The sequence below is a fragment of the Chionomys nivalis genome, chromosome 18 (assembly GCF_950005125.1).
Source record: "Chionomys nivalis chromosome 18, mChiNiv1.1, whole genome shotgun sequence".
NCBI classification, from domain to species: Eukaryota; Metazoa; Chordata; class Mammalia; order Rodentia; family Cricetidae; genus Chionomys; species Chionomys nivalis.
Genome location: NC_080103.1, coordinates 40122802 through 40138530, shown reverse-complemented (window position 1 = coordinate 40138530; position 15729 = coordinate 40122802). Strand labels below are relative to the sequence as shown.

General features: G+C 42.7%; 1 protein-coding gene across 2 annotated transcripts in view; it reads left to right on the top strand.

Annotated features, from left to right (window-relative positions):
* Positions 1 to 15729, top strand: part of Mcub (mitochondrial calcium uniporter dominant negative subunit beta) — a 32559-nt gene that overhangs the window by 5406 nt on the left and 11424 nt on the right. For both annotated transcript variants that reach the window (XM_057793560.1, XM_057793559.1), the window contains exons 3-4: positions 10782 to 10857; positions 11638 to 11808. In XM_057793560.1, the coding sequence (XP_057649543.1) occupies positions 10782 to 10857; positions 11638 to 11808 (247 nt within the window). The remainder of the gene's footprint in view (positions 1 to 10781; positions 10858 to 11637; positions 11809 to 15729) is intronic.

Below are 15729 nucleotides of genomic sequence, written 5' to 3'. Positions count from 1 at the left end.
CCTTGACTGCCTGATCTAATATATGACGTGTGTGTGTGTGTGGTGTATGCATGTGGTGTATGATGTGTATGTATTTGTGTGTGATGTTTGCATAATGATGTGTGCTCTGTGTGTGTGGTATATGGGTATGATGTATGACGTGTGACACATATGGATATGCTTGTAGAAGTCAGAGGACAGTCTTGGGTGTTGTCCTCACCTCTTCACCTTTTACCTTGTTTTAGGTAGGATGTCTCTGTTGTTTGCATATGCCAGCCTCAGTTACAGATTCTAGAAATTCTCTTGTCTCTGCCTCCTGTCTCACTACAGGCACACCAGTATTGCAGACACATGTGGTTTTCCTGAGTTTCTGGGGATTTGAATTCAGAATATGTAGACAAGGGCTTTGACCCCTGAGGCTTGTCTCCTGGCCTGGATTCCTTGTACTTTCTTCCTCCTACCTTCATATTTTCCATCTTCCTATTTTATTGCTATCTCTATTGTCCCCATTTGAGTAAAAGAGGGTTGATTGAATTAACCAGGCCTGCAAACTTTAAAGTTTCGAATTTAATAAACTCTGAACGGGCATTTTAATTTTATTATTATTTGAAACAGGGTCTTACTATGTAGCTTTGGATGAGCTGAATTTCGCTATATAGACCAGATTGGCCTTAAACTCATAGAGAAACCCCTGCCTCAACCTTCCGAGTACTGTGATTGAAGGCATGTGTCATTACTCCAGGCTCTGACTGGTATTATTTGATCTAACAAAGTTTTACTCAAAAGGACTGCATAGAAGGTCGCGAATGAAGTAATCCCACACTAATTCAGAATTGAGTATAATAAGGGGTTCTTTGTGGGGTACTCACAGATCACAGTTCTCTGAACTAATGGGGAACAGGAACCAAATCCAGCATCCAGGGTAGAGAGCGGGGGGGGGGGGGGGGGGGGGGGAGGGCAGGCGCACAAATGTGCACCTTTTTTGGTAACTAAGGCCACGCCCAGCCTGGTCCAGTCTCTAAAAGGCCACTGGTTGAAGGAGGTTCCCCAGCAGGACTGGAAAGTATTACAATTTAGACTTTTTTCCCGGAAGTTTCTGGCTTGAGATATTTAGTATTGGTAAGAATTGATAGATAATGAACAGGTAAGCAAGGCCATTAAAGAGAGTTTGCTTGAATAGATTAAAGGGCGGGAAATAAGTAGTAAAAGAGAAGCAAGAAATAGGATTAAAGTTGATATTTTTATAGCTCATGCAGGAAAACCAGGAAGTGATGTAAGTCAATGAAGTGACCTCATGTGAAGAAGCAAGCAGGGGCTCAAAACCTTGTAACAAACCCCGGGGAGAAGCCATCTTGGATGCTGGCAAGGGTCCTCCCTGGGGCTCCTGGGATACAATGACTGGAGGGAGTAGACGTCTGAGCTCAGTAGTACACTGCTCTTTCTTTCTTCCTCTCCCTCTGAACCGCTACCAACCCAGCTAGAGATCCTGTTGTATCCTACTTTTTAAAATGATTGCACTGAAAAACAAAAGATCACCTTTTGGGCTCCCAAAGATGAGCTCATGTATTCTGAACCTCTTGGGTATGAGCAGTAAATAACAACTTCACGGAACCTGTCAGGAAGAATGAACAGCTTGCAATTTGGCAAACCTTGGCTGTTTCTCTGACCATGGGTGTCTTCATGGGGGCAGGAGAGGCTGTAAAATCTGTAAGATGGTAGATGAATTTCCCTAGTGATGGTGCCGGTTTTCTAACCCGCTGAGAGGGAGGGAGTCTTTGTGGGCTCCTCCGCCTGATCTTCCCTTCCCCCGAACTCAAGAGATCCACCCACTTCAAGCTCTGGGGTTTCCAGGTGTGTGCCATTATGCCCAGCTTCTAAGTGAGATATTGGAAGACTGGGTTTAAAGGCTGTTAATGAATAATAATGAGTAGCTGCACTTCCCAGAGGCTGACTAGCCCTACTCCTCACCTTCAGGGGACACTTGGGAACCTGTGTTGATCTATTGCTCTGTCAACCACCAGCAGTTTCCAAAGTCAAATGTGGATATTAGTTTTGCAAAGTAATGTGGGCCAGCCCTCGGGGTGTTACATGTCCCTTGAGCTCATATTCCATTGAATATTTCATTGAATGTGCTACATGGCTGCATTTAGTACAAGGAACTGAGGGCTGTAGTCCTGACCATGAGCCACATTCCAGCTAATCCTCATCACTGTGGAAGAAGGGAGAGGAGTCTAATGGAAATTTCATTATATTTCCCACGATTCTGTTGACCAGAAACGAGGTAACTTTGTTTTAGGGGTGGTCACCAAGTTGCCAAGGCACCCCAGGGCTTCCTTCCTCTGCAGGAAAGTTACAGAGAAATATGATTGCTTCCTGAAAAATTTAAAAGGGAACTGTGGCAATTCAGCATTTTTAATTTGTCTGGAACAGGCTCATTTGACACCTTGCTGGGTTCATTATAAGCAGCCCTCCAGGCAGAAGCTTAATAGGAGAGGATGAAGTCTTTACTAAGCTAAAGAAGACGGGGGAGGGACTCTAATGGTTCCAGCAGTATTTGAGGCCAGGCTTTGCATCTGTGAGAGGACACATGAGAAGCAGGAGAAAGACAGCTGGGGAAAGATGCCCAGAGTGCAATTGTATGGAAGGATTTCCTTTAGAAGAATTGTGATTAGCAGCAACAAGAGCAGCAATAATCAATGCTGTAGAAATGTCATCGATTGCTAGTATAATGACATTTCATTAGCCTGGTGTCAATGTGCTTTCCCCAAATAGGAAATCAGCGACTTAGGATAAAGACAATGTACCTTAGAATATAACAAAGACCACCCAGGCTAACTCACAATTAGGGGATACTCAGAGAGAAATGCATTAGCTCGACTCTATGGATTTCCTAACCATGTCAGCCCACTCACGTATTCCTGGTTCTGACTGGTCAGGCTTGGCTGCTGCAATTGATGGATGTTCCAAGGGTAACCTTGGAATGGTAGAAGGGTTTCCCATTCATGTTTCTTTTCGTGATGCTTCAACATAATTGTTTTGCCTGATGAGGTGGGGAGTGTGCTGTAGACACTTGTGTATTCTTAAATACTCCAAAATCAACAGTGAAGTATTAACCAGGCCTCAATGAAAGTCTTGTCCTAAAGAGTTGACATATGGAACACACACATATATGTTTTACCAGATGTATAAAATATTCCTTCTGTTCTAGACATAATTGTCCCTAGCTGGCATCAAGCTAGAAACTATCCCTTTCTCTGAAGGCTTCCTGCTTGTATCCTTCACTACAGTAGGCTGACATGGGTAGATAAACATGGATTGACCATTGGTCTGAGATCAGTAGAAAAACAACTCTGCAGTTCTACAAAGGCAGCCTCTCTCAGTGGGGGAGAGGGTGACCAGTTCTCACTTGGTGGCTCTGTAGGGAGACTCTGATTCATTTTTCTTAACATAAACTGGGATATTTCTTTAGGAAATCATGACTGTAATAAATGCATCATATTATTTACCAAACAGGTGGCTTATCATCAGTTCAGCTGTCTGGACTTACGCTTTTAAAAGGTTTCTCAGGTTTTCCAAATTCATTTCCATTTCTAAGCTAAAGTCACAGAAATAATCAGGTAGGAAAGGGTGGATGTTGCTGTCTACAGCTGTTAAGTTAAAGCTGCGTTGACACTTAGGTAGGAATTGGCAGAAGTATTAGCTATTGGATGTTAATTATTTTTGTCTCCAAGGAGAGTGTTATTTTCAGTAAGCCTGTGTGGCTGTCACACAAGATCCTACGAAACACATTAAAGTGTCATTGTGGCATTTTTTATTGAGATTAAAACAAGTTATCTTCTTCTCTCATAAAACCATTTTTGGGGGATATTTGTTAGGCTATAAGGGATAAGTAAGGAAAGGGAAGAGTCATAGGAATTAGCATGTGAAAAAACATGCCAGTGATACATGTGGAAGATGAGCGTCATGGGATCCTTTGGCTAGAAGTGGTTAATAAAGTAATTACATTGATGTAGCCTGAGGTTTGTAGTCACACTTTCTCTCATTCAGGCTGTGGTTTTCTGGTGAGTGCTCTCTCTCTCTCTCTCTCTCTCTCTGTATGTATGTATGTATGTATGTATATGTGTGTATGTGTATATATATATATATAAATTTTCAATATCTAGATAGATATACATATTTATTCTGATCATGGTTCCCACTTCCCTCTGGATCTTTCTTCTGAGGCCAGTCTGCCTCAGAATTCTGCCTCAGTTTCCAAAGCTCCGGGACACAGCCGTGCACCGCCATGCCTGGCCACACTTGTAGTGTTCTCTCCTAAGCCACTCCCATTATTTCTAAATTTAGCTTTTTTATTTTTAATAAGTTCCCTAAAATACATAATTTATCCCCAAATCAGAAGTCTTCCAGTTTCTCTGTGACTGAGAGGAGATGAACAGTGTTTCCTGTCACATGCTGAAAACATCTTGAAAGAAATGTCAAGTCCCTGGTGTCCTCGCCAGGGGGAACTGGAGGAATCTCTGTGACTTCTTAACTATATGGTGTGCTTTGGGAAGGAGTAAGTCTTGCATTTACTTCAGGCAGTGAACTGCTTTCTCTTTGTGTGGTCATAGCATTTGTCATAACCTTGGTTGAAGAGTGGCGATGCCATAGTGTAGATTTTAAGGAGTCTTTTCATAGGTTTGTGTTTGAGACAGGTCTCACTCCGTAGCCCAGGCTAAAGTCAAACCTGCACTTCCTGCCTCAGCCTCCAAGTGCAGGGATTCCAGGTGTGTCACAAATATTTTTGTGTGTATTCACCAGGTGCAGGCATGGTTCAAGGTGCTAGAGTGTAGGGGAGACCCAGCCAATCACCTTGCTTGTAGGGCAGGGTCCCCCGAGGATATTTTTTACTTATAAAGATTGCAGGCATGCTCCCCACCTGCCCTTCTGCTTTCCTGTTCTCCACTGGAACCACGCGTTCTGTGAGTCTTTCCCTAATTAAAGCTTAAAATATTTTTATAATTTCTGTCTGCCTTCATTTACGCCAGTACAATTACACTAGAGGGAAAGTGCCAGAAACCAGAGGTGTAATCTTTGCTTCTTGGAAGCTTTAGCTGGGATAGGCCAATTAGGAAGGAACACATAGATAATATAATATCAGCTTGGGATGACTAGGAGCCGAGGAACAGTAGAGGGTTAGAATGGGATCAGGGAAAGAAGGCACTCAAGGTCATGCTTGAGTCCTGACAGGAGCTAGTGGTTCAAAGACTCGATGAAAAGATCTCCCAACTGAGGGGAGTGGAAAGTGTAGAGTCCCCAAGCAGGGATGAAGCTGTGTTAAATGCATGGATGGAATTCACTGGTTTGCAGGACTCGAACAGAGTGGCCACCTATGCTGTCCCATGTGGCTCCTTGTTTCCCACCATCTCTAACCCCAGGCATTTAAACACAGAAGATGACTATTGTGTCAGCACCATCTGGTTGACCTCCTTCTCCCAGGTCATTCTTGACAGTGATGGACTTAGGTTACCAAGAATTGGCCTGCGTTCTCATCTTGATATCTTGTGAAGCTTTCCTACTGGATCACTCCTTCCTGGTGCCTTATCATGCTGCAGTCCTTACATTAGCACACAGTCTCTTCATGCCTTAGCCATGTCCTAGCCCAACTATTGCAACAGCGTCACAAAGGAGAGTTCTAGTCTAGTTCTAGAGGCTAATCCCAACCTAACTGAGGATCTTCAAGAATGACATTCATACAGGAGCTGTCTAGTGTCAGGGAAAGCTTAGTGGACTTTAAAAATGAAGCCAGAGCAAGAAAGAGATCAGAAGCATTCTAGAAACTTTCTTATGCCCAGTCTGAAGCATAACCATTCTCCTGTCTCCTCACATTATAGGGTACTTTCCTTTTTGTTTTTAAGTGGAATCTTACTGAATGTAACATTTTGTCTTTATTTTTGTTGTTTCATATTACATTGTGATTCACTCACAGTGTTTTATTAATATATAGTGTATAAATATTTAATAATACAATATAACATATTTATATAATATAAATAAATATAATATATAAATAAAATGTTCATTGTACTAATGATGATTTCTATAATTTCCAGTTTTTCTTGTGTTGTTGGTTTTTTGTTTTTTTCAAGACAGGGTTTCTCTGTGTAGCCCTGGAGCTCACCAGGTAGGCCTTGAACTCACAGAAATCCACCAGCCTTTGCCTCCCAAGTGGTAGAATTAAAGAAATATGCCACCACTGACCAGCAATTTCCAATTTTTCAATCTCATCATGAAAAGCGATACGGTACAACGTGATATATTTTATAACTGTCATTTAAGCATATTCACAATGACTTTTTCTCGGCTTACACACAGAGGTAGCATTGTTGGGTCAGTGGGATTTTGTATATTTAGAGGCCTATTACTAGCTTTCCCAAAAAGTTGTAAATATTCTCCACAGCAGTGTGTAGAGTTGTGGTTTGAACATTCTTGAGTTCAGTCAGATTCCTGTGATTGGAATCTCAGTGGCCCCATTTGGAGCCGGTGTCTGTCCGGTCACAGTGAAGGAACAGGCAGTCACATGACACAGACATGCTTTAGGGAAGTATAGCATCCTCTAGTTGAGAGCGAGAAGAGTTCTAGAGCCGGGCGGTGGTGGCGCATGCCTTTAATCCCAGCACTCAGGAGGCAGAGACAGGCGGATCTCTGTGAGTTCAAGGCCAGCCTGGTCTACAAGAGCTAGTTCCAGGACAGAAACCAAAAAGCTACAGAGAAACCCTGTCTCGAAAAATCCCCCCCCCAAAAAAAGAAGAGTTCTAGAAAATGGGAGAACATGTGAGCCAGAGAAGCTACCTCAGAAGGTTCCAGCTGTGTATACTCAGCTTAAAAAGAGGCTCCAGGTTGTAGACACTGTGTCGAGCTAACAGCCCAGCAATTCAGCTGGGACTTTGTGAGCAGGGAGGTACTGCTGACCTCTCCTGGAGTAAGAGGACAGAGGTTGTTTCTCAGGGAACTCAGCAAAATACCGACACATAAAAGACAAGAAAGGGAATGTGCTGGTTTGAATAGGCCTGGCCCATAGACTCTTGTGTTTGATTGTTTGGCCCATAGGGAGTGGCACTATTAGGAGGTGTGGCCTTGGTGGAGGAAGCATGTCACTGTAGGGGTGGGTTTTGAGATCTAATATGCTCAAGTTGCACCCAGTGTGGTACATAGTCTTCTGTTGCCTGTGGGAGCCCACAGAGGTGATCTGTTCCACCTTGACTAAAGGTCAGAGAGTTCAGAACTATTCTTGCTCCTTAAAGGTTATATGAAAGGAAGTTTGGCCAAAGGTGTGGCTACTAATAGGACATTTGGACTTAGGGTGTGGTTACTTGATGCTTTGAGTACTGAGAAAGGTAATTACTTTGTTCTTTGTATCTTTGAAAAGAAGCCTCTTGCTTTCTCCCTCCTCTATGAGAAATAAACACGAGGCAGAATCTCACTATTTACTGGATGCCCTCCTGACTCTATCAGTTGTCTCTTATCTATCTCTTTCTTAATCCTCACACTTCCCTCCAACACAGAGGAATAAACCAAGTAGGACCAACTGATGTTGTTGCCCAGATGTGGAATATGACAGCTGCCTGTGAATCGAGATGTAGAGCTCTCAGCTCCTTCTCCAGCACCATCTGCCTGTATGCTACCATGTTTCTCACCATGGTGATAATGGACTAAACTGTTATAAATATAATGTAAACCAAAATGAATGTAAGCCAGCCCCAGTTAAATGTTTTCCTTTGTAAGAGCTGTCATCATCATGGTGTCCCTTCACTGCAATAGAAACCTTAACTAAGACAGGGAATCTGAAAGCAAGGCTGGAAAGATGTAACCAGAGATCTGTGGCAATGTGGAATTATGGGAGACAGGAACGTTTAAAAGGGGAAGGGCGGGAGGGGGAGTGGCTAAAGCTTCTGCAAAGTCAGTGATAATTAAGTTTTCAGTTGATCTACTAAGAAAGAAAGCAGAGCCTTGGGAGAGTGATTTCTGGGAATTGATGGGCTGGGAGCCAGCTATAGTCTGTAAGGAATGTGTGAAAAGCAAGGAGAGAGTGGTAAAAATGTAGCCAGCTAGGAGAGAGTGGTAAAAATGTAGCCAGTCTTTTCAAGGCAAGTAAGGAGGAGGGCGTGGGCATGGATGAAGGCAGGAGAAGTGACCATGCTTTGTCCAGCCATGGGAAACTGCAGTTGAAAAATATTGAAGGCAGTGAAGTCCCTGGGTGGCAGGAGGGGCTAGGATCCTAAGCAAGTTTCAGTGGAATATATTAGACCTTAAGGATCCAAAAAGATGTCTTCCATAGTAACAACAAAAAATAGCAGGCAAGAATGGTTAGTTTGATAGCAGAAGTTTTGAAGACTGAGTGGTCATTCAGCACTTAGTAATTGCCTAGTAAATAATATTGCCCAGATGGTATGTTATATACAGTCACTATTCATCACAGCTCATTTATTATTTCTCTGTGCATCCAAATCTGTAGTGATCTGTCACAGCCAGGTTTACCACACAGGGTGCATCCCAGTTTAGAATTATATGATTGCTAAAGGAACCCAAAAACATCACCTTTATATACTTCCTCTTTGTTTCCCAATATGGAGTTACCTCATTTACCATGCAAAGAGGTCTTGAGGCACATGTGCTGTATTTAAAAGTTGCGGCTAGCCTTGTGGACTGATTTGAATAAATGGAGTAGCTATACACAGACTATTTGGACGCTAGATACAATCATGAAGACTCAGAACTATATATATCTAGATAAAAGATCTTGTTTGAGATAGTAGATAATAGTTCTATTAATTTAATTGTGTACAATAATGCTTTTGGGACATGTTATGTGTCTATATTTTGGTATTGCTTTCAAACCTTGAGCTGTTTACTTTAAATATTTATTTTTGGGGTACCGAGTACTTGAACCCAGACCCCTATGCATGTTGGGCAGGTACTCTTTCACTGAACTGCTATATTCCCTTTTCTAGTGTCTCAAAAAAAAATCATCATTTATTTTTCAAAGGCAATTTGAAAATTGAGCAGCCAAATGTTATTAGCAGCCAAGATTTTTTCCCCTAAGCCACTTTCCAGCTTGTATCTTAAATCTTTTTTAGAGTAAATCACATGATCTAATGATACGTGTTAAATAAAATGAGCCATCCTGAAAAGAGAGGCATTCTTGTGAATGTGGTGAGGGCAAATTACAGCACTCGTGCTGAGACTGGTGTCACTGGCAGGCTGTGTGGGCACAGTAATTAAAGCATCCTAAAAAGGTGTCTGTTTTCATTGGACATTTTACTGCACACAGTCCCTCCCAGAATGTACAGGTGCACACACATCTATTGCCCCCATACGTATACACAGAGCAGTATAGCAAGTGTAAATTACATGTAAGTACATCGTAAACATTTGCACCTTTTGTTGCTGTTTTGAGATAAGGTCTTACCTGATATTTTCGAACTCAACTGTTCGAGGGGCTGGGAGCTGGCAAGTTGACTAAAAGCACTGCCTGTTCTTCCAGAGGTCCTGGGTTCGACTCCCAGCATCCACATGGTGGCTTCCAACTGTCTCTAACTCCAGTTCCAGGGAATCTGATGCTCTTGTCTGGCTTCTGTGGACATCAGGCATGCATGTGGTACATAAATATACAAGCAAGCAAAAACACCCAAGTAAATAAAATACAAATAAGTAAATCTAAAGAAGAAATTTTGAAAAAAAAAGTCAGGGTTCATACATGCACACACACACGCACACGCGCGCAGGGGCACAGTCAGGGTTGACAAAATTGAGATTGGTTGCTTGCTGTATATCCCAATTTCATTAACTCTGTACAGACTCTGCCACAGTAAAAGCAATAGCATTATAACATTTGTTATACAAACTTGGAGATCTCCTATGTATGTTTATTAATTGTGGTATATCCATTTTAAGGAGTCAAAGGCAGGTGTAGTGGTGTATGCCTTTAATACCACACTTGAGAGACAGAGACAGATGGATCTCTGTGAGTTCAAAGCCAGCCTGATCAACACAGAAAGTTCCAGAACAGCCAGTCTCAAAAAAAATTTTTTTAAGTAATTAGCTGTTTTTCTTCTGGATCTTGATAATAGGTTATACTTTTAGAAATAAAATTCAAATGAACAGTCCTAAATTAATGTGACAGATGATGTTTGCTGCAACTCATTGCCTCTGATATGTCTTAGTCACTGTTCTATCAGTGCAAAGAGACACCGTGATCAAGGCAATTTATACAAGAAAGCATTGTTTACAGTTTTAGAGGGTTAGTCCGTGGTCATCATGGTGGGAAGCACCGTGGTAGGCAGGCATGGCGCTAGAGCAGAAGCTGAGAACTTACATCCAATCTGCAGGATGGAGGCAGAGAGAGACTGGGCCTGGTGTGAGCTTTTGAAACCTCAGTGTCACCCCCAGTGACACACCTTCTCCAATAAGGTCACACATCCTCCAACAAAGCCATGCCCTTAATCATTTTTAAACAGTTTCATGAATTGTAGACAAAGCATCTGTCTATGAACCTATGGAGGCCATTCTCATTCAAACCACCACAGTAGGCCTGTGTGGGGCACACATACAAAGTTCATGTTCCACCATGCCTGTGTGGGGCACATGTACAAAGTTCATGCTCCACCATGCCCATGTGGGGCTCATATACAAAGTTACAAAGTTCACAATCCACCATGCCCGTGTGGGACACACATACAAAGTTCACACTCCACCATATATGAGTCCTATACTCTTCTGAATTTTAGCTTTACCGTTTTCTGAAGACACATTCTTTTTTACAGGTTTTATATATGAAACTGTATGGAAATCCAAAATATTACCAAGCCCTCTATTATGGAACAGTGTTGCCACCTGATGGTAAGTTTTTTTCTCGCTTCTTTGATGGGCTAACTTTATTTCCATTCTTCCCAATAAAGCAGGAGATGCAGTCTTGAGCTGAACAGACTCCGCCTACCCCACCCCACCCCACCCACTGGTTGTATTTGGTTTCTTGCCCTTCTGGTAGCATGCTGTCACTGGTAATGCCTTTTGGCAAACTTCACCATGTGACCTCAGGAACTGGAGATGAGTCAGACAAAGATGCGTGAGTTCCTGCCTTAAGGACCAGAACTCATTACCTGTAAAGACCTTGGACAGATCATCATGATGCTGAGCAGGAGAAACTACAGCAGACTGTTAGAGACCAGCAGGCCTGAAATAGATATAATGGCAAACCGTGGCACAATGCAGAAACCATGTAGTGACACAAATTTTGTAGGGATTCCGAGATCTATGATTTACTCATGTAAGCATGAGTATTCTATTACTTTACCTTATAATGGGGATGGGAGGGTAATGCCTCTCCCAAGCACCATAGGCTGTCAATCAACAACCCAATTCTGGGTGGAAGTCATCTTTTTTGAATCATCACTCAATGGTACAATGTGCATGCAATAGTCCACAGAGGTCAAAAGAGTCATTGGATCTTCTGGAAATGGAGTTACTGACCATGTGAGCTGCCAAGAGGATGCCGGGAACCAAACCTGGGTCTTCTGCAGCAGCAGCCAGTGTTTTTATCCACAAAGTCATCTGTCCAGCCCTAATAAATTCTCATGTTTTAAAGCTTTAAGGTTCTAATCTACATTTTTGTCTTCACAGAAATAACAGTCAATTATAAACATGGCCTTCCCTTGGTGACACTGACTCTGCCATCCAGAAAAGAGCGTTGTCAGTTTGTCATCAAGCCGATGGTGTCAACAGTTGGTTCCTTCCTCCAGGACTTACAAAATGAAGACAAAGGCATCAAAACTGCGGCCATCACCACAGCAGGTGTGTATCCATGCCTCTTAGACCTCTACCTCCAGCCTGCTCTCTCTTCCCTTCTGCACACCTGTTTTGGTTCTTTACTCTCCTAAAAAGAATGCCATCATATGATAAATTGAATCATTCTTTATATAACCGATGGCTACCCTTTTTGTAGCCCTTCCTTTTCACATGTCAGTACGATTAAAATAATAACTCAAAGTCAGCACAGTGGTACATGCCTAGAATCCAAGCACCGGAGAAGCTGAGACAGAAAGATTGAGAGTTCAAAGCTAGTCTGGGCTATGTACTGAGACAATGTCTCAACAGAAAGCAAAACAGAGCAAAAAAAAAAAAGTCTCCAATTTTATTAAGTAAAAGAACATGAAATGAGTTTAGTGTAAATTTCAGTTATTCATTTTATAAACAGCCAGAGATTTTTTTTCCTATGAGAAAATTTTAATATAATGGCATTAGCATGTAATTCTCAGCAAAATCTGATAAACTGGGGATAAAATTTATTTTCTACAATTAAAATAGCCAGTAGGAAATTCACAGACAGTGAATTAATCTTTGTTATAAAGCAATTATGGTTAGGGAATGTTTTCATAGAATCAGTTCTTAGGAAAATATACATTTTAATATCAGGAGAGGTAGTTAATCATTTATGTATTTAAGTATATGGTATGGATTTTATATTATCATGGCATGAAATGGTTTTAGACCAACGACTCCTAAAATTACATAAGGAATTATTTATCTCAGTTCAATATTCAAAGGCCATTGGTAAATATACATCAATAAATTATCATTGTTATTTTATTGCACTAAAAGTTCTATGTAAGCTTATTTAAAAGTTGGCAATTACTATTGTAGTTTTGAAAAGAAAATAAGCAGGGGCCGGGGAAATGACTTAGTGCTGAAGAGTGAGATTCTAACACCCACAATAAGCAGCACTCAGCGCCCTGTAACTCCACCTCTGGGGCATCTACCCTCACCTGGCCTCCACAGCATTGCATGCAAATGCGCGCGCGCACACACACACACACACACACACACACACACACACACACACACGAACCTAGTTAAAAATCAAAATTAAAGCTAAAAAAGAAAGAAAAATAAAGCTTTTTCCATAACCAAGCTAAAAGCCAGCTAAGGGAAACATACAGAAATTGGAAACACGGAGATTAAATAATTTATTCTTTTTACAAATATTTGTTGAGCATATAACATATCAGGCCTTGTTGTAGATGCTAGAGACAGAGCAAAAATCCAGACAGATAAGAGCTCCTGCCCTTAATAGAACTTAAATTTTAGGAGGAAAAAGAAACAAAATAAAGCAATAATTATGCAATATGCTAACTAGTAAACATTAATGGAGGAAAGTAGGGTAGGGAACATGGGTGAGTCTCCAAGGTCACATCGGAGTAAAGATCGGGACAAGATGTAAAGAATCTGGAAAAGATGATGGGGGACCTGGAAGAGACAATGAGGGAGGCCTGGAGGAGGTAATGAAGGGGGCTGGGAGGAGACGAGGGGGACTTGGAAAAGATGAGGGGGGCCTCGAGGAGATGATGAGGGGGACTTAAAGATGATAAGGGGGGGCCTGGAGGAGACAATGTGGCTTGGAGATTATGAGAGGGATCTGGAAGAGAGGATGGAAGCCTGGAGAAGATGAGAGGGGCCTGGAGGAAACAGTGGGGCTTGGAGTTAACAAGAGAGACCTGGAGTCTCCCAGCACTTGGGAGGCAAAGACAGGTGGATCTCTGTGAGTTCGAGGCCAGCCTGGTCTACAGAGTGAGTTCCAGAACAGCCAGGGTTACACAGAGAAACCCTGTCTCAAAAAAACTGAGAGAGAGAGAGAGAGAGAGAGAGAGAGAGAGAGAGAGAGAGAGAGAGAGAGAGAGCTGGAGGAGATGATAAAAATAACCTAGAGGAGATGAGAGGGACCTGAAGGAGACAATGGGGACATAGAGCTGATGAGAAGGACCTAGAAAAGATGAGAGGGGCTTGCAGTTCCCAGGAACTCTGGGACAGTAGGGTTGGAGGAAGGGGATTCTCAGATGTGAAGGGAACAGGTTGAAAAAGGCTAGTGGGTTATTTAAGGACTTGAAGCTTTCTTCCTGCTTTGTGGCTACAAGGGGCTTCTAAATAACTCAGACACAGGAGCAGTGGAAATGCAGGGGACTTCCTGCCGACCCTGGGAATCTAGCAGTAGACAGATGCATACATAGATCTCAGGTGAGGTTGAATTGAGCAGTGTCTCCACAGAAGCATTCAGTAAGCCTTTGATAAATGAGTGAAAAGAGGTGGAAAAAATGGTTGATAAAAATGGAAGATGTTCCCTTGCTTTTCTCCCTCCAAATAACTTTAAAAACAGTACAAGGAAGCCAGAAAGTCTGAAGTTTTTCTCTAAAAAGATTAGGAAATGGGGTTCTTTGAACTGAAGGTACCTTACTGAGGCTTTTACTGGAAGTCATTAAATGTGAATTTTTAAATGACATCAGATAAAAATTCATTGTTTTGCTGTTTAGTTCTTTAAGAAAACAGGGCCAGTGTGTGGAATTTGCCCGTGTTTAATTTGCTCTTGAAAAGTGGGTTCTGAAGCTACCATATACCTCTGCCTATCACTAGCCAATCGCTGGGAACTTGGTCTCACCCCAGCTCAACAGGAACCCAGACATCCAGATTCTAGCAACAAGCCCAGGTGCAGACCTGACCAGCTGCCCCTTGGGACAGTAGAGCCATTGAGCCAGACAGGAGGCAGGACGCCAGGCTCTTCTCTGCTGTGCGAGCAGACTTTCCTGGGTATCCTGGTTACTGTAGCTGAAACGGCTTTGGCTGAACGTCCAAGCAGAAAGCTGGCCAGAAGGAAACACATGCTCAGAACTTTCCAGAATGTGTTACCCATTACTGTGTGTGGGCTGGTCTGAAAAACATAAAGGACTCCCAGCCCGGTGACTGCTTTCTTAACTCCTGACCTACAGGAGAGCATTGTGGATTCTGCTTTTGAAGTAGGCTCTATGCGACTGGTACACAGCACCTTGAGGTTAAAACTCTCGGGAAACTTCCTCCTCCCCAACCCCCACATACCTGAATAGTCCCAAATGCTAAACCAAAACGCAGGAGGCTGGAAGATCCCTGAAATAGGAGGGTTTCTCAAACAGCTATAATTGCAAGCTTAAAATCCGAGGGCCAAGCCTTGGGACAAGTTCCTACAACTACCAGGGGCAAAGCCCGCAGGACCTGGAGCTAATGGTGTTGTCATGGCGGAAAGTGGAAAAGTGGGACCCTAACCCTTGATTGGCTCTAGAGGAGAAGGTGCCATGCAGTGGTGCTGGTGGGGGCCAGTTTGGGGTTAAGTCAAGGCTTAGGGAGCATTCAAGAAAATGCACAATTTCATTGGCTTTATTACTGGGAGATTAAGGGTGAGGAGGTCTGCACAGACCTCTCTGAGACCTCTACCCCATGTTTCTAGAACTTTGATACTCAGAAGACGAATTCATGGTTGAGGCAAGGTCAGGGGTTAGGAAGAAATTTCAGGAAGTACACACTCGGAGGGTAGGTGGACTTGCTCTGAGGTTATTTAACAAGTACTTTGTCATGTCTGGATGCAAGATAGAACTTCAGTCGTGGTGTGTAGGGGTCAGATTATACAGGCCCACATTCCTACATGGTATGGCAGTCAGAACGGAGCGACCTGGCAGGGCACAATTTGCACTTACCACACAGAAGGTAGTCGCCTAGCCTTTTGATAGTGAGACAACTTGACGCCATCCTAAGCAAGTGGTCAGGATGTGCTAATGCCGTTCTGCTCCTTATATTGTAATTTAGGAGGCCGCCCAGAGAAGAGGTGTTTTTCAGTCTACATGACAGAACAGGCATAGGTGTGGACATGACCTAAGTCACTCTCCCCACTACCTAGGAAACAGAATGCTAATGAAC